The following is a 20,394-nucleotide window of genomic DNA, read 5'->3' as shown; positions in this document are numbered from 1 at the left end:
CAGCTGTGCTGAACTCTACCCCTGCCCTCTCCTTTTCAGGACCTGCACTCTCCACTTCAGGCCCTGAATTACAGGGAGCCAGAGGCTGCTGCTCTGACTAGTTATCAGCAGAAAAAAATCTCTGTGTATCTTGGAAGAAGCTTTTAATTTTAATCTGAGTATATTTTATTTCTCCAGCAGCTTGCTACCTGCTACCAGTGAGTGACAGCCATCCAAAAGTTCATACACTACAAGCTGGGCTCAAAGCAGAAACACTACTACAAGCAGATGGGGAGGAAGAGAACAACTTTGCATCTGGCAAGTGGTAAGATGGCAGATAGCAAATAACTTGATTAGAATCTGGTCCAAGTTAATGTGCCTAAGGTGGAATAGATCTGCTCTAGCTCAGGAGAAAAGTCACAGGTAAAAAACTGATCTGAAAAATAAGATGGGTAGCATTGTGCTGGGCTCTGGAAGTCAGGTGGGTCACCAGGCTCAGGGAAAGAGCTCAGCTATGTGCTCACCACTTACAATTTTTATAGCATCCTGGGGTTCTCTTGGAGCTCTCCCATCCTGGTTTGATCATGTTTAATTTGTTACATCAGATCTCATCCCTAGTTGGCTTAATGCATGCAGAGTAGAGAGGGGATGAAGTATAAATCCAGATCCATCGTGCTGGGTAACAGCAGTCTCAGATGTCCAGGGACAGTGAGACCATCAACAACATCCTAAGACAAAAAGGGACTTAAAAAAAGTGAGAAATATTGCTATCCAGAAAAAGGTATTAAAAATGAAGCATCTGTGCTCTGAGTCATTATAGGCCCTTGACAGATGTGATCTTACCAGCCTCCCACTGTAGCTGCAAATAAAGACCCCTTCTCTTTCTTCTCTCCAGACAAGGATTAATGAGTACTTGGGATAGCTCTCAGACAAGCAAGCAAAGGCTGTGAACCTTTTCCAACACTGCAATTTATCTTGGGAAGACTATTCACATCACTTTTCCCTCCCTCCCCAGGCTGGATTATGCTCTGACCTAGCACATTAATCTCCCAAAATAAAATAATAATAATAACAGGAGAAGAGGGAAGGGAAGAAAAAAAAAAGAGCTGGACAATTGCCAGAAATAAATTAATAACCATCTCAAATAGCCCTGCTGTGCAGGGACAAACTGTTCAACTCCCCTGCCACCCATGTCATTTGTAAGCAAAACTATTCCCAGTTTAGATATCCCCTTAAGTGCCCTGCTCGAGAATTCCAGCAATTAATGATAATATCTTGCATCTATCTAGTGCCTTTCATCCCAACAGCTGCCAGAAAGTTTCTTTACTGAAGGCAAACAATATAGATTGCTACATCTACTGCTAAAATGTAGACAGAGGCAGGCATGGCAGATGTGTGAGGGTAAAAACATGACAAAGGATTTCAAGAGAGAATGTAGTGAGATGGTTTCAGAAGTTAGGTCTACTCTACATGGTTTTAGAAACATGGAAGTATCTTGACCATTTAGTTAAGATCTTTCTTCATTTGTGTTTAGAACTGCTCACTAGCAGCTTCAGTTTAATGTTGTTACTTCTTTGTCTCAACTGGAAGGGCAAAGAGACAAGTACTTGCACTTTCTTGCCATGAAATAAAGAGATTTGTGCTTCAGAAATGCCTCTTCACAGAGAACACTCAGAAAACAAGGCTTAGAACAAAGTCCACCAGCAAAACAGAACAAGCTCAACCAGCAAAACAGTCATCTCACTGCTACTACCTACTCCTTCTTAGGCAATGCTTCCCTCTTCCCCTCTGGACTTCAGTTCTTTGCTGGTATTACCAAGCCCTTGCTCAGATCTGTGATGGCTTAAAACCCAAAACTTGCTACTTCAGTTACCTTCCAACAAAGTTTTATCACAGGTTATTTTTACTCTTCCCCTTGTATTTTATGCTGCAAACATGCTCCATAAGTATCAGATTATCAAACATGAGCATCTATACATCAAGAAGGAAAGGGACTCTTACCTTTGATTTGACAGCTAGGATGATCTTGGGCAGGGCTACAACGAGGCACTTGAGCGCGATGGTGAGGTACTTCAGCACGAAGTCTGCGATCCCCACAATCCACATCAAGTCAAAGAAGTCCAGGCTTTCAAGGTTGGGTTTCAGGAAGATGAGGCTGAAAAGCATGACACAGAGCTTCAAACACCAATGAGCAGAACCTCACTCAAGCCTCTTGACAGCAGCTGTATCTACTGCTGGCTAGAGAAAGCCTAGAAACTCCACTGAGCTACAGCAAAGTTCTCCAAGGCAGTAGGGATAAGAGATGTGAATGGGTCCTGTGGTTGCTCTGGGCCTCTCGGCTTTGTCTGCTCTTGCCCATTTCTACTCATTTGCCCACTATCAGAAATCAGGACCCAAAGAAGGAAGGCTGCAACCTCCAAAATGTGGAATCCACCCTGCACCACGTCTGTTGGTCTAATGACAGTCTCTAGTTCACAGACTTGCTCTACCAGCTCTGAGTGTAAAAGCTGCTTCTTTGAAGTCCAGACCAGCAGCAGTTATGATTCCATGGGGAAGTCATGGCCAAGTCAAGGCCATTCTGACCTCTGGGGGTAGCTTGCCACAGGTAGAACCACTACAGGGGCAGCTGTTTCCAAAGGAACTAGCATGTATGAAACAAACTGGTGACAAGGGAAGCACTGGATGTGGCAGAAAGGTCAGAATTTCAGCCTGTGCCTGCCCCTGGCTGATGCAGAACAAGACCTAGGCTGTTAATTAGCAACTTTTACCTGAACCAAAGATCCCAAATGGAGTGCGTCTTATATCATGTTATTGACTGGACTGAACATTTGCCCTTTAAAGAAAGGGAGTGCAGGACAGCAGAACTTCACAGACCAAGGGCAGGAGCTACTGAACTGGGCAGCAATAAGGAACCCTACTCAGACTGAACAATCAGGATTTCTCTTTAGGATATTTACCTTCTAAAGCCTCACTGCAGAAAGCAAAAACTTAATTAAAAAAAACAAACAACCAAAAAGCAACAACAACCAAACAAAATAAAAAGGCAAAAGTAAAATAACCAACCCAGAATGAAAAGCCTGAATGTGAATTTAAAATACTCACAACACTGGCACAGCACAACAGGTAAAATTACATCCTAAAAACAGAAACAGAATCAGAGACTTTACTAGAAACAAACAAAAAGTAAATAATTCAGGAAATAAAAAATGAGCCAGAAAGAAATGAAATCAAAGCAGCTGTTTCTAAGTTCCCAGGTCCTCACATGGCAAGCAGTAGATACAGCAGCTCAGGCATGACACAGCAGCACACTTTTAGGAAGAGGGCTTTAAGTGAAGCTGCTGCCCAAGGTGCTCACTGGTGACAAACGATGCCATAGAAAATGTCTAGGATGGCCTCAATTTGCTGTAACCCTTGAACAGCTCCGGGGGGGGACATCCACAACCTCCCTGGGCAACCTGTTCCAGTGTCTCACAACCCTTGTACTGAAGAACTTCTTCCTAAGCTGCAGTCTAACTCTACTCTCTCTCAGCTTCAAATCATTCCCTCTTGTCCTGTCTCCGGACATCCTTAGGAAAAGGTCTCCTCCAGCCTTCCTGCAGGTTCCCTTCAGGTATTGGAAGGCAGCTCTAAGGTCCCCCTGGAGTCTTCTCTTCTCTAGGCTGAAGACCCCCAGCTCCTTCAGCTTATCCTCACAGCAGAGGTGCTCCAGACCTTGGATCAGCTTTGGGGCCTCCTCTGACTTGGATGAAGCTTAGAGCACCGAAGTCCTGTTTAGAGGCGTCCCTGTCCATGGCAGGGAGGTTAAAGTAACTAACTTAGGTCATTCTGTGATTTCTGATGACCTAACTTCCATTTTAAACTATTAAAGCCTTTGCCTCTGGTGCAAACCCTTCTCAGTGTTTTCCCACCTTTCTGCCATGCCTGTCTTCTCTTCCAGTCCCTCCCCCAAGCCCTAGACAGCATCCCATGGCTTACCATCACAACAGATTCATAGAATGGTTTGGGTTGGAAAGGACACTAAAGATCATCTAGTTCCAACCCCCCTGCCATGGGCAAGGATGCCTCCCAGCAGGACTTGGGTGCTCAAGGCCTCATCCAACCTGGCCTTGAACACCTCCAGGGAGGAATCATAACCCCCTGGGCAACCTGTTCCAGTGGCTCCACACCCTCACTGGAAAGAATTTCTTCCTTCTCTCCAGTCTGTCTGCCCTCCTCCAGCTTCAATCCATTCCCATCCTACTACAAGAAGCCTTCTCCTCTCTCCCTCTTTCTAGAAGTGTTTACACACATGGCTTTCCACTGATCAAATCCAAATACACCGAGGCAATTCCAAGGGACAACAGGGTTGTGGGCAGCCCTTGACTCTTTCACTGCATAGACTTTATTGGTGGAAAGAAGCAGGAAAGGCAATGAAAAATATGACTCAAAAATCATACCAAAGAGCCACCTAGCCATAAGATGATGCATGTTGCATACAGTTTATCTTCAGTCTGAAGTTCTAAATCCCCTTCAGAGGGACAAACAGCATTTTCCATTGGGAAGATAATTCACAGGGGTTTAACCACTAATATCACAGCTACTTTCTCAAGGTTTGATACTGCTCCAGTTCTTCCAATTTATTCTACTTAAGTTCTGTATCTTTGCTTCCTATCTGTCACTTAATCCCTGTTTTGTAATAAGTAGGGATAGTACTGAGTCAAATCCATGGGTACCAACTTTTCTGCACTTGAGAACTGCTCTGAAACTGGAGGCTATCTTAATCAGATCCAAATGCCTCCAAGCCTGAGGACACTGAAGTTAAACTCTACTATTTAATCTCCAGTAATATACTCAAAGCTTGATAGGCTGAAGAAAAAATATTACAGGACAAGGAAAATCAGTGGGTCAATTTCTTATCTGCTCCCAACACCTGCTCTTTATGTTCAAAATGGTCAAAATGGAAATACAGAAGTCCCACTATTAAAAAGTCTCCACCTTGTTTCAGTACAGAAGAAAATGACAGGTGTGTATGTTTCAAGCAGCAGCACTGTGGTGTATCATCACACCAGGGCCCATTTAGACCCTGCTTATGTCATTACCTGGAGTCCTGTATCCAGTTTGGGCTCTCTGATTCAGGAGAGACAAGAATCTACTGAAGAGTCCAACAGAGGCTAAGAGAATAATGAAGGGACTTGAACATCTCTGCTATGAAGAAAGACTGAGAGCCCTGGGGCTGTTTAGCCTGGAGAGGAGAAGGCTGAGAGGGGACCTGATCAATATCTATAAATATGAGAGGTAGGTGTCAAGATGAAGGTGCCAGGCTCTTTGGTGGTGCCCAGGGATGGGAGAAAGAACAACAGAGATAATCTGGAACCCAGGAAGTTCCACCTCAACATGAGGAGAAACTTCTTTGGAGTGAGAGTGCTAGAGCCCTGAAACAGGCTGCCCAGAGAAGTTGTGGAGTCTCCTTCTCTGGATGTGTTCCTGCCCTAGGTGATTCTCCTTTGGCCAGAGAGTTTGATTTGATGATATCCAAAGGTCCCTTCCAGCTCCTACCATTCTGTGATTTTATGACTTATTGCTAGGAGCAGAGGCCTACCAACAGGTGCACACATGCTCTCCCTCCACTGAAAGTACCTCAAAGGTGTAACAAAGATAGTACAACTCTTGAGTGTGCACACCTCCTCCCAAGGTGTGGGGAAAAGTGGGCTTCCTTATGCTCCTCCCTGACAATTATCCCCTGCTTCCATCACCTGTAGAGTGAATTTTGCCCACCTGTTGTACAGCTGCTGAGAGCTGAATGTGTAAAGCAAGTACAAGGTGTTTCCAGTGAGAAAAGCCAGGATCCAGAAGACAACCAACACTGATCTCTTCTCCTGAGCAGGAAAAATAAGCAGAAAAGATTAAACTTAAAGTTTTTGGGGTCACGCTGAGGCAGCACCAGTACATGCAGCACTCATGAATGTTACCTGAATGCATGGAGGTTCTAGAATATACATTTTTGAGTGAAGAAATAAAGTTCATAAGAAGTGCAAATTTTGCATTTCAAAAGACATCATAGAGGGAAGCTGGATGACAGAAGAGCTTGTCCTGGGTCTTGGCCCAGTGTAACTTTGCAAAGTAAATTTTCCCCCCGGGAGAAAAAGTCCCCAGCATTTTTCCTGTGAGCTGATTTATTAAGACACCAGCTCTTTATAGCTATTCAACAGCCAGGGATGTGAGGCTGAGATTTAAAGCAGGCAGATTAAGGGGCACACTGCTGGAAAGACAGAGGAGCAAAGTGCAAGGCAACAGCAATCTATTGCATGATTGTGCAATCTGTCTGCTCATTCAGCATCCTATCCCATTTATTCCATTGCTGCTGGCAGATGGAAGTAAGACACTTGTGTCACCCATGGAATTTTCACCAAAAAGCAATTCTAGCCTTGTGCTTTTAGTGCTGTTTAAGTACTCTCCTGAGACTGAAGATCTGAAAAGATCTGCTGGGTTCTTTATATTCTAAACATATTATCAGGAGAGTGTTACATACAGCTGCAAAATCTTTCAGCTGAACATCTCAAAACATGATCTAAATGCTAATAAACTTAATCTCATCACTACCTAATGAAATAAGGTCTAGCATCTCTGATGTACATACTGGGAAACTAAGGTGCAGAGAAGTGCTTTTGGTCTTTTCTCCCTAGTGAGAGAAAGAGAGGAAATGATTTGAAATTGTGCCAGGGAGAGTTAGGTTGGAAATCACAAAAAAATTTCACTCCTGGTCAGGCACTGGAACAAGCTGCCCAGGGAGGTGGTAGAGTTACCATTCCTGGAGATGTTCAAGGAACATTTGGACATGGCATTTTGTGACACGAGTTATTGATCACGGGGGTGTTAAGTAAGTGACTGGAGTCAACAATCTTAGAGGTCTTTTCCAATGAAAACAGTTCTATGATTCTAAGACACACTGCCAGTTAGTGGCAGAGTTAGAAGCAGAAAACAATATCCCTGATGCTTCCTCTCTTTGTTTTGTCATGCCATATTGTCACCAAAGAGGAAAATGGAAACTGCAAGAGCGCATCAATGGGGAGAAGGAGGAGGAGAAAGTGAGGATTATGCCTCAGTACTCTAATTCTGACAAATCTGTAGGCATATTGTGGCATTCTGCCCTACACAGCAAAAGAAAAATCAACAAAGATTGTTTTGCATACAAGGAGTGATGTTGCCTGGGAGAATAAGAGAGTGAGATGCTGTACTCACCTTCAGAGCAACCTGCTCTCGGAGCGTGGAGTTGGCGTAGGCGAAGGTGCTGGCCATGCCGATGCACATGGCGATGCCTGCAGGGAAAGGCACTGTCAGAGCAGCAGCCTAAGCCACTCAATTTCAGCATCTCAAGCTTAGGGAAAACATGACTGAATGCACTGGCAATTAAAATATATAGGCAATGAAAAGAGTGCAGTCTGGGCTCCTGATAGGAAGTTCAAATTCAGTGTCAATGGAAGCAAAGCATTTATCACCCAGCCCAGTACAGACGCTCTGCTCTGGTGCTCTAGCTCTGGGCAAAAGAGAAAAGAAATGGTGACTGCACTCTGCAAGTCATCAAGATGACTGCGCTACAACAGCAGCTTAGCAGCTCTTCTTGGACAGGGCACACTGTCAAAAGCATTTCTCATACCAGGTCTGAAGACATGGTATGTAGACCCTGTAGACCATTGGTTCACGTAGACATGAACCACTATCTGGTTTGGGAATCCCGGCAGAGTTGTAGATAAACTAAGCTCAAGCATCACTGGCTGCCCTGTGATGAAAACTTCAGTACACTACTCCCAGAATGACAAGACACACACACAGTTTTGTAGCAAGAGAAAGATGAGATCAATAGATTTTTCATGCTCACTGAGGGGACAAAAGACTCTGGTAACATTAGAGAAACATGGATAGACATAGTCTTCAGGGAGCTCTGAACACCTTGATGCTGAGACATACTTCTCATGCTGTTTGGCTTGATTTCACAACTATTAGCCTTTCAGCTGTACACCTCTCTGAACCATTCTGTGCTACACAGAAGCCTTTGCTAATCACTAATGTGAGAGAGATCTGATGGCAAACCCTTGATAACTTCTCCATCCCCTGCAGGAATGCCAAGGACAGATGAGGGAAAGGAACAGAACTGGTCTCCCGCAGGTCAGTACAGGCAACAGATGGGATTGACACAGCTGAAAACAGCTAGGACTGAAAGTAGACTGAATTTTTCAAATGCATTATCTCATGCATTTGAATATGTCCCCTTCATGCTACACTACCTCTGGACACTGTCATGCAGATAAATATATCAGACATCACAGCATGATAAAGCCTCCTAAACCACTCTCTGATACACTTAGAATCCAAAAAATAGAGATGCTTACCAAGCTTGTGCTGGAAACAAACTTTAGCCAGCAGGATTAGGATGAAGGGGAGTCCCTTCTGCAGCCAGCTGATCACAGCTTTTAACTCTGAAAGAGCTGGGGCTGGAGTTCCAGCTTGTTCATCGCTGCCCTCCTCAGTATGCCCGTGGCGGTCCCCTCCTGCCATGTGCAGCAGGGAAGAACCGCGGTGGTGGCCGTGCTGGAAGTGATGGGCCGATGGCCGGTGGTGAAAGGGGGCTCCTTCTGCACGACTGCTCCCTTCCTCCCTCGGGGCTGGCATCTGAATGAACACTTCTCCACCTCCTGCTGAAGAGCCCAGCACCAAACCTGACTGGAATGGTGTGGCTGTGATGGTGCCCGATGGGATACCTGCCAGGCCTGAGAAGAGCTGCTGTGGAGAGGAAGCTTCAGCCTTCAGGCTTTCAAAAACTCCACTCTCATCCACACTGGTTTCAGAACTGACTGTTTGGCTCCGGTTTCTGCAGTGAATGGAGAGTAAAGTGATTAAAGGAGAATGAATGCCCAATTCTGTCTGCAGTCATTTAAAAGCTCCTCACACACTACTAGAGGATGTAGGTCTCCAGGTGATGGATGCTCTTCCCTCCACTTGCTGTTGGAAAGTCAGAGTTGCAGAACTAGAGGCTAAAAAACAGACTTCTAACATATAATCAGAGCAATTCTAAAGAACTGACCCCTCCTCTAAGGAAGAGAGCTCCCAAACACCCCCTTACTGTTGGAGGAACCATAGAAATAATACATCCAATATCAAATTCAACATCTTAGAACCACAGATTCATAAACTGTTTGGGTTGGAAGGGACCTTAAAGATCATCCAGTTCCAACCCTCTGCCATGGGCAGGGACACCTCCAAGGAGAACAGGTTGCTCAAGGCCCCATCCAACCCAGCTTTGAACACCTCCAGAGAGGGGGCATCCATGACCTCCCTGGGTAACCTATTCCAGTGTCTCACTACCCTCACTGTAAAGGATTTCTTTCCTTCTGCCTGCTGCTGGAAATTCACAGTTGCAGAGCTATAGGGTAAAACCAGACTCCTAAAATATAATCAAAGTAATACTGGTAGAGGCCAATCAGAAAGCTTGGGGACAGACTTCTGCAGCAGGGGCTGTTGTGCCAGGACTAGCTGTGATGGTTTTAAACTAAAAGAGGGAGATTGAGAGTGTAGAGAAGGAAGAAATGTTTGACCCTGAGGGTTCTGAGAGCCTGGTCTAGGTTGCCCAGAGAGGTGGGACATGCCCCATGCCTCTAACCATTCCAAGTCAGGTTTGTGGCTTTAAGGGACCTGCTCCAGTTGCAGCTGCCCATGTTGACTGTAGGGGGGTTTGGACTGGATGAGCTCTAAAGGTGCTTTCCAACCCAATGCAGCATTCTGTGACTATGATTCCATGCAGTCTATGCCTTTCTCAGTTTTGAACTTCCATCTTCTGAAACACACCACACACTCAAATCTGACCAGTCCTCTCTGGAGACAAAAAGGGAGGGAAAAAGGAGATGTACCTTTCAGGAGGAAGGTTGTCAGTATTGCTGCTGTGCCGCCTCTGCATTTTCCTCAAAACCCTAAAACACAACACACTCAACATCAACGTTGCAGGTCTGCAAATCTCAGTGTGACTAGCAAAGGCTCAGGCAGTTAGAGGGTTGTGGAATCCCCTTGGCTGGTGACATGGCTGGCACAAATCAGCTGTTGCTCTGGCAGAGCACCCCCAGCTTGAGTCTGTTTCTTAGCAGAGTTTTGAGGAAAGGACTCCCAGCCGGCAAATGGATGCACATCCACAGGTCTCCAAGCAGGGCAGGAACCAGTCAGACCTCCTCCAGCAGCACGTGGGAGTCAGGAGGGGTGTGCAGCACTGTGACAACGCGTTCTGAGGAGGACTCGAGGACAACTATGCTCTCTGGAGATGAAATCCCTTCTTCATCCTCTGAAGAAACTTGCTTTGTAAAGCAAAACTGAGAGGGAGGAGAAAAAGAAAATGAATGAGCACTTCAAATGAGAAAACAGAACCAGACAGTGACAATATTCTTTCTAACAAGCAGCTAACTCCTTTGAAAGCAGAGAAATGCCTGCACAGGGGTCACCAATAATCTGCATATATGCAAAGGATCACATGTTCTGCTCCACTCACACAGAACCATGGAAAGTCAGGGGCTGGAAGGGACCTCGAAAGATCAACTTTTGTCCACCCCCCCTGCCACAGCAAGATCACCTATACCAGATCACAGAGGAACGCATCCAGCTGGGTCTTTATCTCCAGAGAGGGAGACTCCACAACCACCCTGGATAGCCTGTTCCAGTGTTCTGTCACTCTAACGGTGAAAAAAATCCTCCTCATGTTTACATGGTACTTCCTATGCCTCATTCTGGAATTGTCAGCACCAACAAAGTAAGGTCTGGAGTGGGAAATGGAAAGGCATTGAAATGGTGTTAACTCCAGGAACTGTTTCTAAAACAGGGAGAGAAGTTGTTTATTTAGTTATTTAAAGTGTCTAGTTTCAAGGAAGCATCCTCACAGTACAACTATTTAAGCCAAAGTAAATGCAAAAGCAAGGAAGAACACAGACCCAACATCAGAGCACAGCACACAGTACCTGCCAAACAGTCTTATGCTGCCTCATGCTCTCTTAGATACACAAAACCTGAGGAACAGGATATGTCTCCAAGCCTTCTCCAGGTTCCCACAGGCATTTCAGAGATTCAGACAGACTGAACTCTGATCTCTTTCAGCCCTGGACTGTTATAGACATTCAAGGTCAGGTTGGATAAGGCCTTGAACAATCTGGACTAGTGGGAAGTGTCCCTGCCTGTGGCAAGGAGGTTGGAACTGGACGTTCTTCAAGGACACCATTCTATAATTATATAGGAACTGAATAAACTATAAAAGGCTCTAAATAGTTTTGAATATCACAAGTTGTAACATTATTTGTAACATTGTTTATGCAAATACTGTCACTGAGAAACAGTCAATGGCTCTTTTCCATACTTAAACTATTTTGTGTCAGCAAAGGACCTTCTCCCATTCTTGCTTCAGGCAAAGCTGAAGCGTGCTGGGCCACCTCATTTGAACTCTACCATTACCTAAAAAAGGTGGACCAGATGATCCCTGAGGTCCCCTCCAATCTGGCATTCTATGATTCCATACTGCATGAACACATGCCAATAAATGTACAGCCCCATCTCTCTATTCTGCAAAGGCTCTGAGAGCACTTCTCAGCTGTCTGTAAGCAGAGCTATGGAAGCAGAAAACAGCTCAGAAGTAGAAAATATAGAATATTTATCTTTATCTCTGGTACATTTTAACCTTTCCATTCATATTCTTTACTGTCACTGACTCACTAGCCCAGGCAAAATTGCATTAAATTCAAATTACATCCCTCAATACAGCCAAAACCATGCAGCTGAGATAAAACCAGACAGCTGCGTTTACCACGTACACCTGCAGTAAAAGTACAAGTAGTTTGCCCTTAAGTTCCAAAACAGTGAAAGAAGAAAAAGAAGAAAAATATATTTCAGTCAAATCACACAGGTAACTATCGAATTTGCAACAAGATGAGGAAGAAAACCTGAACATTTACTAAACAGACTGCTGGTTTGTAACATCCAATCCTGAAGAACCCGAGTGGGCTGAACTGAGACAACAGTGGATTTGAAGCAACCCTGGCAGAGCACGTGAAGGGTTTATTGTGAGATGCCATCTTTGAGGAGCCCCCTGACAGGTTAATATGAACACAAGTGTATCTGTGTAAATAAAATCTGGCATCATCATATATGGCAGGCAAAATACAGCTTTCAACACATGGACAGAATGCAAGAAGCCATCAGGAGTGCTAGAAACCTAATTCTAACCATAGGCTTCTGATACTCTTAAGTTACCAACACTCTCTTAACTTCAAGTTTTGGTCTTTTTTAATCTCTAGCTACAAGTTGGTGTTGTGTTGTCAGGGCCAGAAGTAATTTTGTAACAATCTGCAAGTTCTATACAATAAAAAATAGATATAAAAAGTGTTGGGTTTCTCCTAGATCTTTCAAAGCTGCATTTGCATTAACAACACATAATACAACATCTTTTATGCTTTCCCAGCAGTAAATGTTATTAAATCCTAGTCTGACTTTCTGTCAGTTTAATATATATTGTCTTCTTTGGAACCAAAACAGTAACTAAGATATGATGAACAGGCCAAGACAGGCTAACCCATGCAGGAAGAACTGTCCTACCTGTGAAGAGCTTTCAGATCACTGCTCATAAAGAAATCTGTCCACCTTCCCATGCTACAAGCTAAGAGCTAGAGTCAGTGTTGAGATAAACCTAAAACTAGGAAAATTCTCTTCTAGACCCTTAGGAGTCTACTAGATTGTAACGTAGGGTGAAATCGTGTTCAGATGACAGGCAGTTCTATGGGGAGACACCTTTTCTTTTGGCAACAGCCACGAAGAGGACAGCCATGAAGTACTAAAGAGGGAGTATTCATGAGATTTCATCATCTGATCTGCCCAGGAACCTACAGCTGTAGGATCAGATAGTTTAAAAGGGCTGTTCCAAAGGGTGCTTGGCCTCAGTACCGATTGGTCCTGCCTTTACTGGATGAAATGTTCTCATCTTGCAGCACGTGGACATTTACAAACAGTACCTGAACAACAGGTTTAACTAGAGGTGCAAGGTGCCATGGTGGGAGAAGGAAGCTCAAAAGGCTGCAGACATCTCATACACCTTCAGACAAATCAAGATGATCCAAATCTCAACCTCATCACAGGTCCTTCAAGCTGGAGGGCTGTAAAGCACCTGGATCACAGCACCACACACAAACATCTGTAAGAAGAACAAGCATAGAGTTATTTTCACGACAGCACAGTGAGTTTCACCTCTCCATCCTCTTGGGGAGTACAGAGGGGAGAAAGGAAACCTAGGAGCGTCAACCTTCCATGTGGGCATGAGCAGATTTACTCTGGGCTTAGAACATGCAGCTCTGCTTACTGCACAGGCATTCCCTGGGTGCCTGCTAGGCTGTACTCTGCCTTCGTTGTGTAGGAAGGAGATTCCCAGTGTCAGGAACCAAATGCCGCAGCGGGCCGGGGCCCGGGCCGGGGCCCAGGCCGTGTGTCGGGAGGAGCGAGCGGGGCGAGAACAGGCCGGGTGACGGCAGCAGGCCGTGTGCCGGGGGCAGCAAGAGCGGGGCGAGCACGGAGCGGGCCGGGAGCGGGCCGTGTGCCGGGGGCAGCAAGAGCGGGGCGAGCACAGGCCAGCTCTCGGGAGCAGCAAGCCAAGCCCAGCCCAGCCTGGCCCGGCCCTGCAGCCGCGCTCCTCAGTACCTACCCGTGCGGGCCGCGGTGCCAAACCCGCCCTCGCCCGGCGTGGCCGCACCCCCTCCGCTCACGCACCGGCGCCGCTTCCGCCTCCTGCGCCCGCGGCCGGCGGAAGCGCTGCGGTGCGCTGCTTGGGCTGGGAGAAGGGAGGCCGGGCCCGGCGGCAGCGCTTGGGGCTCTCGGCCGGGCGCAGCCCGCGCTCATTCTCTCCGCCGCTTTCTCCCTTCCTCCCTCTGCCGGAGCCGGTGATGCCGGGCCCGGATCAGTTCTGTCCCTGCCGTTCCTCTTCCTCCGTGCTTCGGGCGAGCGCGGCGGCGGGCTGAGGGCCGGGCCGCCCGGCGCGCCGCCATGGTCCCCTGTGGAGCGGTGCTGTGGCGGCGGCTGCTGAGAAAGCGCTGGGTCCTCGGTGTCGTCTTCGGGCTCTCCCTCGTCTACTTCCTCACCAGCACCTTCAAGCAGGTCAGTGTCCGCCCCGGAGCCCGGGCCGGCTGTCGGGAGATGCACGCAGGGGTGGATTGAAACATCCTTTCTCCTGGGGTAACTGTTCTTCGAGTGACTGTCTCTGAACCCTGGCGTGTGTTGCCGTAAGAACTATTTTGTTGTTTTGTTAAATAAAGCAATTATGTCTGATACTGTGTTTGACAGCAGTACTGTTCTGAACCAACAGCTGCGGGGAAATAGAGGGAATCTCAAAGGGACTTGGTTATTCTGCTGTTATGGCCCTTGTGGACTGTAATTCCACGAGCAAAGCACTTACCCAAGAGAAATTGTGTACCTTTGATGGTTTCAGATCAAATATGTTCCTTCTAGTAGCCAAGTTCAGCTACGGTAATTGATCCTTTGGTGAACTTGTATGCCCTTGGTTTACGAGGCTGTGTTGTTTTCGTGCCATGCATGGCAAAAAGCTACTGCAAGGAGCACGTTGCGGGCGCCATTGACTCTTGAGTTTGCTGTGCTGGCGAGTTTGCAACGTGCTTCTAGTTGTGGCAGAAACACACGGAGTGGAACAGCAGAAGGAACTGGTAGGTGTGGTTGCATTGCTGTCTTCCCTTGCAGGAAGAGAGGACAGTGAGAGATCGGAATCTCCTCCAAGTGCAAGAGCACGAGCAGCCGATCCTGTGGAAGGTGAAGTTCAGTGCGGGGAACGGCAGTCAGCTGAGTAACCAGTGCAGGAATTCTGTGCAGGGGAAGCTCCTCATTACAGATGAACTGGGTATACTTGATACTAAGAATTTATTCTGGCTGTTGCAGTGACAAGTGCTGCTTTGCTTGGCTGGTTGTGATGGCACTTCCAAGTAACAACTGCTTTTATTCAGGCATTCTTGCTGCACAGTCTTGGCTGTTGGCATTTCATCATTCATGACTGGGTCATTTTGCTGTGGCTGCAGATATGGCTGATCCCATCTGCATGGAGCAGGCTGGGGTCCAGCTGGACTCAGCTCGGGCACAATACCTTGGTTGTGCAGCTGTGCTGTTCTCAAACTTAGATTCAAAGAACTGTAGTTACTCGACCTTCCAACCCTTCCCTCTCAAGTTGGAATTGACCTTAATGAAATAATCTTTAAGGTCCCTTCTCACTCAAAGCATCTCTGATGCTATGAACCACTGAGTCCTGCTTGTAGAGCTGTAGCTGCAGCACATTCCTCCCATCCAGGTATGTTAGGGAGAGTAGCCAGGGAAATCTGGATTTGAATGCAGGCAAGCTCAGGATTGGTATAATTAGTGCTCAGTCACAGTTACCAGGATCAGGACTTGTATATTTGTTGCTCGGTTAGCAGGTTCATCTCACCCTTGCCAACTCGAGAACATTTGTCACAGTCTCAAGTAGTTGTTAGTGTGTAGAGCCTTTCCAGCCCTGTGCATATATTTGCCTCCTCACTGTGCTTGCTGCTCAGGCACTGGACTTTTCTTGACCAAAAATCAAGGCTGTAGAAAAGCTACCACATCTGAGATTTGCAGCATCTGAGTTGTGCTTCTAAGCCCACTAAGCACCACAAATTTCATTCACAGTGTAACTTTGCTGTAGTGCAGTTTCTGGGAGGACGTACACTGGCTCTATGCCACTAAGGATTCCACTCAACAATGAACATTACAGCCACCCTGCATGGATGAACTATAAAGTGAATTATCTAGACACAGACCAGTTGAAAGAACATAGGTCATCATTTTTCCCAGTGCAATCATCACCAATCACCTTTCTCACAACGCTGAATTATGCCCCAAAGAAATCAGAACTTAAATATTCTGCATTTAAGTACCACCACATATTAGAGCAGATATGCAGTGGGTGGGCAGATAACACCAGGCTGCTGTGAGATTCATCTCCTCGTCCAAATGTATTTCAGAGAATTGCTACAGGACTGAAGTCAAATTGAGTAATAAGTTGAGTAATAAGGTGAATCATCTAAATGAGAAGTAAACCTGTCCTTAAGTGATGTGATTCTTACTCTAGATTTGTATAAAGGAGTACATCTTGCCAGTTTTACTACTGGTTTTCTTTTTCAGGCTACATCTGTGAGAGGAAGGACCTGCTGGTAAATGGCTGCTGTAATGTTAATGTGGCCAGCACCAAGCTGTACAGCTGCGACAGCTGCCTTCCCAACGGCTGCTGCAGCGTCTACGAGTACTGCGTGTCCTGCTGCCTGCAGCCCAGCAAGGTGGGAGGACTTTCTCCTGCTTTTCAGGCGTTCTCAGCTGCTTGGCTAAAAAGTGCTCATTGGTGAGGTTTTTTTTCCATAGAGGGGACAGGTCCTTTTCTTGAAAGGATGAGGAAAGCTTGCAAGGACAATATGGAAAGCTATAAAGGAAGCTTTTAAAATATTAATCCTTCTCACCTTTGAGAGTAAGTACTGGGAGGCCTGGAGAGTGTTTCAGCTTCAAAGGGATTGTGTTTGCTGAAGTGATTGCAGGAAAGCTGTTCAGCCAGTATCAGTTTTGCAGTTAGCCCTTCCCTGCGTCCTGATAGCTTCTCTCTGTCATCTTAATGCAGAGGTTCTGTGATGTAAGCTTTCAGTGCTTACCAGAAATTCTGAAGTGGAGTTGCTAGTACTTGAGCTGGGTAGGTTAGGGTGGGCTTTGATTACTTCTAATTATTGTGGGGTTTTTTGTTTTGTCTTCTTTCCTAAACTTCAGCAACATCTCCTGGAGCGGTTCTTGAACCGGGCAGCTATTGCTTTCCAGAACCTCTTCATGGCAGTGGAAGATCACTTTGAGTTGTGTCTGGCAAAATGTAGGACTTCATCACAGGTAAGACCCAAGTGCATGGCTAGGGCTTAAAAATGGGGAAACACTCAAGAAGTGCCTTTGGAAAGCGGGGCTTGGTCTGAGTGGCTACTCTGTTGTGCTGGCAGAAATGCCAAAGCTGTGGCCAAGAGCTAAACTGAAGGCAATGCTCTGATTTTGGAGGGATGTTAGTAGCATCAGCAGTAAATGAAGGGCAAAGAGGGTGTCTAGAGCAGGAAGGTTGTGCACTCTGTTTAGAAAAGAGGTACTTAACTATGAAAGGACTATCTGAGTTCAGTGACCTATGAAGACCTCAGATGAGTTCTGGGGAGGTTCTGGGTATGGTTCAATGTTGAAGTTCTGTAATATAGCATCTATCTTTTAAATGTTGGGAGTGCAGTGTTGTTTGACTCTAGATGACCCTCTGGTATGTAAAAGAATGTGGGTTGGTTTTTACGCATGTGCAAATGCTCTGAGGTTTGGCCCTCATTGAAGGGCTGTGTTCTTTCAGTGTGTGTGTGTTGTTAAAACTTCTCCTCCTGTTCCTGACAGAGTGTGCAGCATGAAAACACCTATAGAGATCCGATTGCAAAATACTGCTATGGAGAATATCCCCCAGAGCTTCTGCCTGTTTGAAAGCTGCTATGACTGAGCGACTAAGGGAAGGATCTGGAGGCTGGGAGTCAAAAGAGCAAGACAAGAGCTGTTGCTTCACAAGACCTTCAGTATAAAGTTGTTCCTGTGTACAGCATAAGTGAGGGACTTAAGTTCTCTGGGCCTGAGTCACAATTCCTGCAGTGTGTTACACATCTGCTCTAGAGCACCAGAGTATTGGACTGGAGCACTGGTACTTTCTTTGAATACTTCCTCCAGATTTTGGGGTGAATGGAGTCAATCTAGGCTATAAAACATCGTAGGAAAAATATCTCATGTAGCTTTGCATCTGTATGTGAAGATTCAGTTGTGTCTCAGCAGTCCAGAGACCTTCCAGAGTGACAAAGGATTTTTGCCTGTAGAGAGTAAAGCATGCCTGATGTGCTCTCTCTCTGGAGCACCTCTTGGCATGCATAGTGTATACTACATATGTAATTATGAATTATTTATTCATTTTATATGGATTACTAGCTGAAAGTATTGGTGCTTTGCGTAGCTAGTTGGTGATACCTTTCAGTTTTGTTATGTCAAGTAGAAAGGATATTTTAGTTCCTGACTAAACTTGGTTGGGTTTTTTTTTTTCCTTCTTAGTCTAAAGGAATTGTGTTGGGATTTGTCACTATAGTGCTTTTTGTTCCTCTTATTGAGTTTAAAGCATTCAGAACTCCAATGGAGTTGTTACTCTGTCCAAGTCCTGTAACATGAGAGCAGTGCAGGGATCTGCCTAGGATTAGATGTTTATTGCCTGTAAACACTTTTCTTGTTACTCTGCAGTAGTTTCCTCAAAGAGGAGCCTTAGTCTTACAGAGAGCTTTCTGCTAGTCCACTCTGACAGGGAGCACAGGAGATTTGTTTGCTTGAACTCAGTCAGGCCTTGGTAGCTCAACTGTTCTTCACTCCTAGTTATGCAGGAGGCAGATGGGTGGAGTTGGTCGAGGATCTCAGTTTAATGATGTCCTTGTGCGTGAAATAGAATGTCAGAACGTGATGCAAGCCCTCCTCAGAGGACAACTGTGTTGCACGAGTTCAATTAAACAGTCATGGTGGTTTTGATTTGCTTTTTGACAGACTTGTTTCCTCTGCAATTTTGATCTGATCAGAATGGCATTAGACCAGGGTTGGTTCTCTCACAAGTTCTCCTAGTTCTCTAAAGTTTTAACTTAAACTGTCTCCTTCTTAAGGCCACACAGCACAGAAAAAAATGGGTAGAGAAGCTGTAAAATGCTGATTAAACTTCCTATTCCCTGACTAAAATTAAGCAATATACAGAGGCTTAAAAAAACCCAAACCAACCACAAAACCCCACACGCACAGTGGTGAAGCATCCTGGTGCAGATCTGTAGAATGCTATTGGCTTACATGTGGTATACACAAGAAGTGGTGTTGTCAGCCACCTGATAAAATCCACTTGAATTGTTTTCTTTGTTCTTCCTCAGAAGCCATCATGGTTCAGTCAGCAGATCCTCTTGAAAATCTTGGGGTTTCCAAAGGCTTAAAAGCTTTAGCGTTAGCAATTTGTCCAGCTGAAAATCTTTCTCCCCTTTGCTGCCATCCTATGGCAGCTTGCTGCAGCAGGTATGATCCAGTGTGGAGATGCAGTGTGAAATGCTGTCTTCAGAGGGTAGCAGAGGTTACTTCTCAGTGTTAAACTGTTAAGCTTCACCCCTCTTCCAGTACTTCTACGGTTTTCCTCAGGGAAAACCATCAGATTGGTCTGGTATATCATTCCTGCTGAGATGTATTCCAGCACTTCATGTTTTTGCATCACAACTGATGAGATCAAGATACTGATGGCCTGCACTTGCCTTTTTTGCCAACTTGGTATTGATTCTTTAGCAGGTGATACCACTGCTTGAAGAAGTAATTGCAAGAAATCATAACAAACAACCTGATCTGGGCAACAGCAGTGGGAATTCCTGGCCCTTTTCTCTACTAGATGTGATCGAAAGTGTGTATTGTGACTGTTGTCTGTCTAAGGAGACAGAAACTACATGCTCCCTCCCTGACTGTTGAGCTGTTCAACTATTGCCTATACTATATACAAAATCATTAAAATTTGATCTGTTCTAATGTCTCTTCCCATGTCTTTCCTTGAATTACATGGCAGCTGTACCAAAATGTAAGTTTGAAGAATGCAGTGGAGCAGAGGGGCACACCAACCTGAATGTGAGTGATAAAGGCAAACAAGTGGAGGCAAACAGGAAATCTCAATCTAAGAAAAGAGCTTGCTTCTCTCTGTGGTGCACAGAAAGATCTGGCCCTTGGCAGAAGTAGGTTGAGCAGGGAAAAGGAATGCAAATGATTGCTTCATGTTGTGAAGATACAGTGAGAAAGGTCAAATCTGTGCTTGCTCTGTGGTATAAGTGAGGTTCATCCCTCTTGTAAAAAAGCCTGGTGGCTCCATGGTTGTCAGTGGCTGTCTGACATCTCCTTTTTATTTGTCAGCTAAGAGACTGGGGTTGTTGACTTGTGTTTGACAGCAGATTTAATGAGAGCACTTGATAGAACAAGTAGCTCTGCTTACCTGCACTGAGGTCAGTGCTGGGGATAATTGAATGGGTTGTGTACTCCTGGGTTTCTGTAGCTTAGAAGAATATTAATGCTAGTGAAAAATGGTAGCAGCTGACATCTAAAGAGGAGTAGGTGTAATATTTAGCTGTACCAATCTGCAAACAGTAATCTGTGGCAGGAGGGCAAAGCAGTAACTGCCATCTTCACAGAATTTCAACTTGAGGCATTGGCCTTGAATAAAAATTGCATAAAAAATCTTACTGTGACAGGCTGGAGTTCTGAAAAGGCAAAAGCAGACTTTTGGCATGGGGCCAGCACAAAAGAGTTGATGACTTGGGATTATAGTTT

The 20,394-nt window shown here is 45.5% G+C and overlaps 2 protein-coding genes across 4 annotated transcripts in view; one reads left to right on the top strand and one right to left on the bottom strand.

Annotated features, from left to right (window-relative positions):
* The window catches only part of RNFT2 (ring finger protein, transmembrane 2), a 30,565-nt gene extending 16,811 nt beyond the window's left edge, over positions 1 to 13,754 (bottom strand). The window contains exons 1-7 of one of the 3 annotated variants that reach the window (XM_064168254.1): positions 13,670 to 13,754; positions 12,987 to 13,165; positions 9,861 to 10,310; positions 8,346 to 8,824; positions 7,198 to 7,274; positions 5,734 to 5,834; positions 1,981 to 2,134 (exon numbers count right to left, since the gene is read on the bottom strand). In XM_064168254.1, the coding sequence (XP_064024324.1) occupies positions 1,981 to 2,134; positions 5,734 to 5,834; positions 7,198 to 7,274; positions 8,346 to 8,824; positions 9,861 to 9,943 (894 nt within the window). In that variant the 5' untranslated portion in view covers positions 9,944 to 10,310; positions 12,987 to 13,165; positions 13,670 to 13,754. Of the gene's footprint in view, positions 1 to 1,980; positions 2,135 to 5,733; positions 5,835 to 7,197; positions 7,275 to 8,345; positions 8,825 to 9,860; positions 10,311 to 12,986; positions 13,166 to 13,273; positions 13,435 to 13,669 lie in introns of those variants that run through there. The other 2 variants (XM_064168253.1, XM_064168255.1) reach the window with 2 other exon arrangements.
* Positions 13,748 to 19,605, top strand: SPRING1 (SREBF pathway regulator in golgi 1). The gene is made up of 5 exons (XM_064168256.1): positions 13,748 to 14,118; positions 14,716 to 14,872; positions 16,165 to 16,316; positions 16,792 to 16,905; positions 17,434 to 19,605. The coding sequence occupies exons 1-5, from the start codon at positions 14,008 to 14,010 to the stop codon at positions 17,515 to 17,517; spliced, it is 618 nt and encodes a 205-aa protein (XP_064024326.1). The 5' UTR covers positions 13,748 to 14,007; the 3' UTR covers positions 17,518 to 19,605.
* The last annotated feature ends 789 nt before the right edge of the window (positions 19,606 to 20,394 follow it).

The sequence above is a fragment of the Pogoniulus pusillus genome, chromosome 30, assembly GCF_015220805.1.
Source record: "Pogoniulus pusillus isolate bPogPus1 chromosome 30, bPogPus1.pri, whole genome shotgun sequence".
Taxonomy (NCBI): domain Eukaryota; kingdom Metazoa; phylum Chordata; class Aves; order Piciformes; family Lybiidae; genus Pogoniulus; species Pogoniulus pusillus.
The sequence above is the reverse complement of the archived record's forward strand: the minus strand, read 5'-3'. Positions and strand labels throughout refer to the sequence as shown.

What these genes read in the sequence shown, in the direction of transcription:
- SPRING1 (XM_064168256.1), top strand. Translation starts at nt 14,008, where the DNA reads ATGGTCCCCTGTGGAGCGGTGCTGTGGCGGCGGCTGCTGAGAAAGCGC. An exon ending in CCTCATTACAGATGAACTGG is followed by an intron (nt 14,873 to 16,164) that starts GTATACTTGATA and finishes TTTCTTTTTCAG; the next exon opens with GCTACATCTGTGAGAGGAAG. An exon ending in GCTGCCTGCAGCCCAGCAAG is followed by an intron (nt 16,317 to 16,791) that starts GTGGGAGGACTT and finishes CCTAAACTTCAG; the next exon opens with CAACATCTCCTGGAGCGGTT.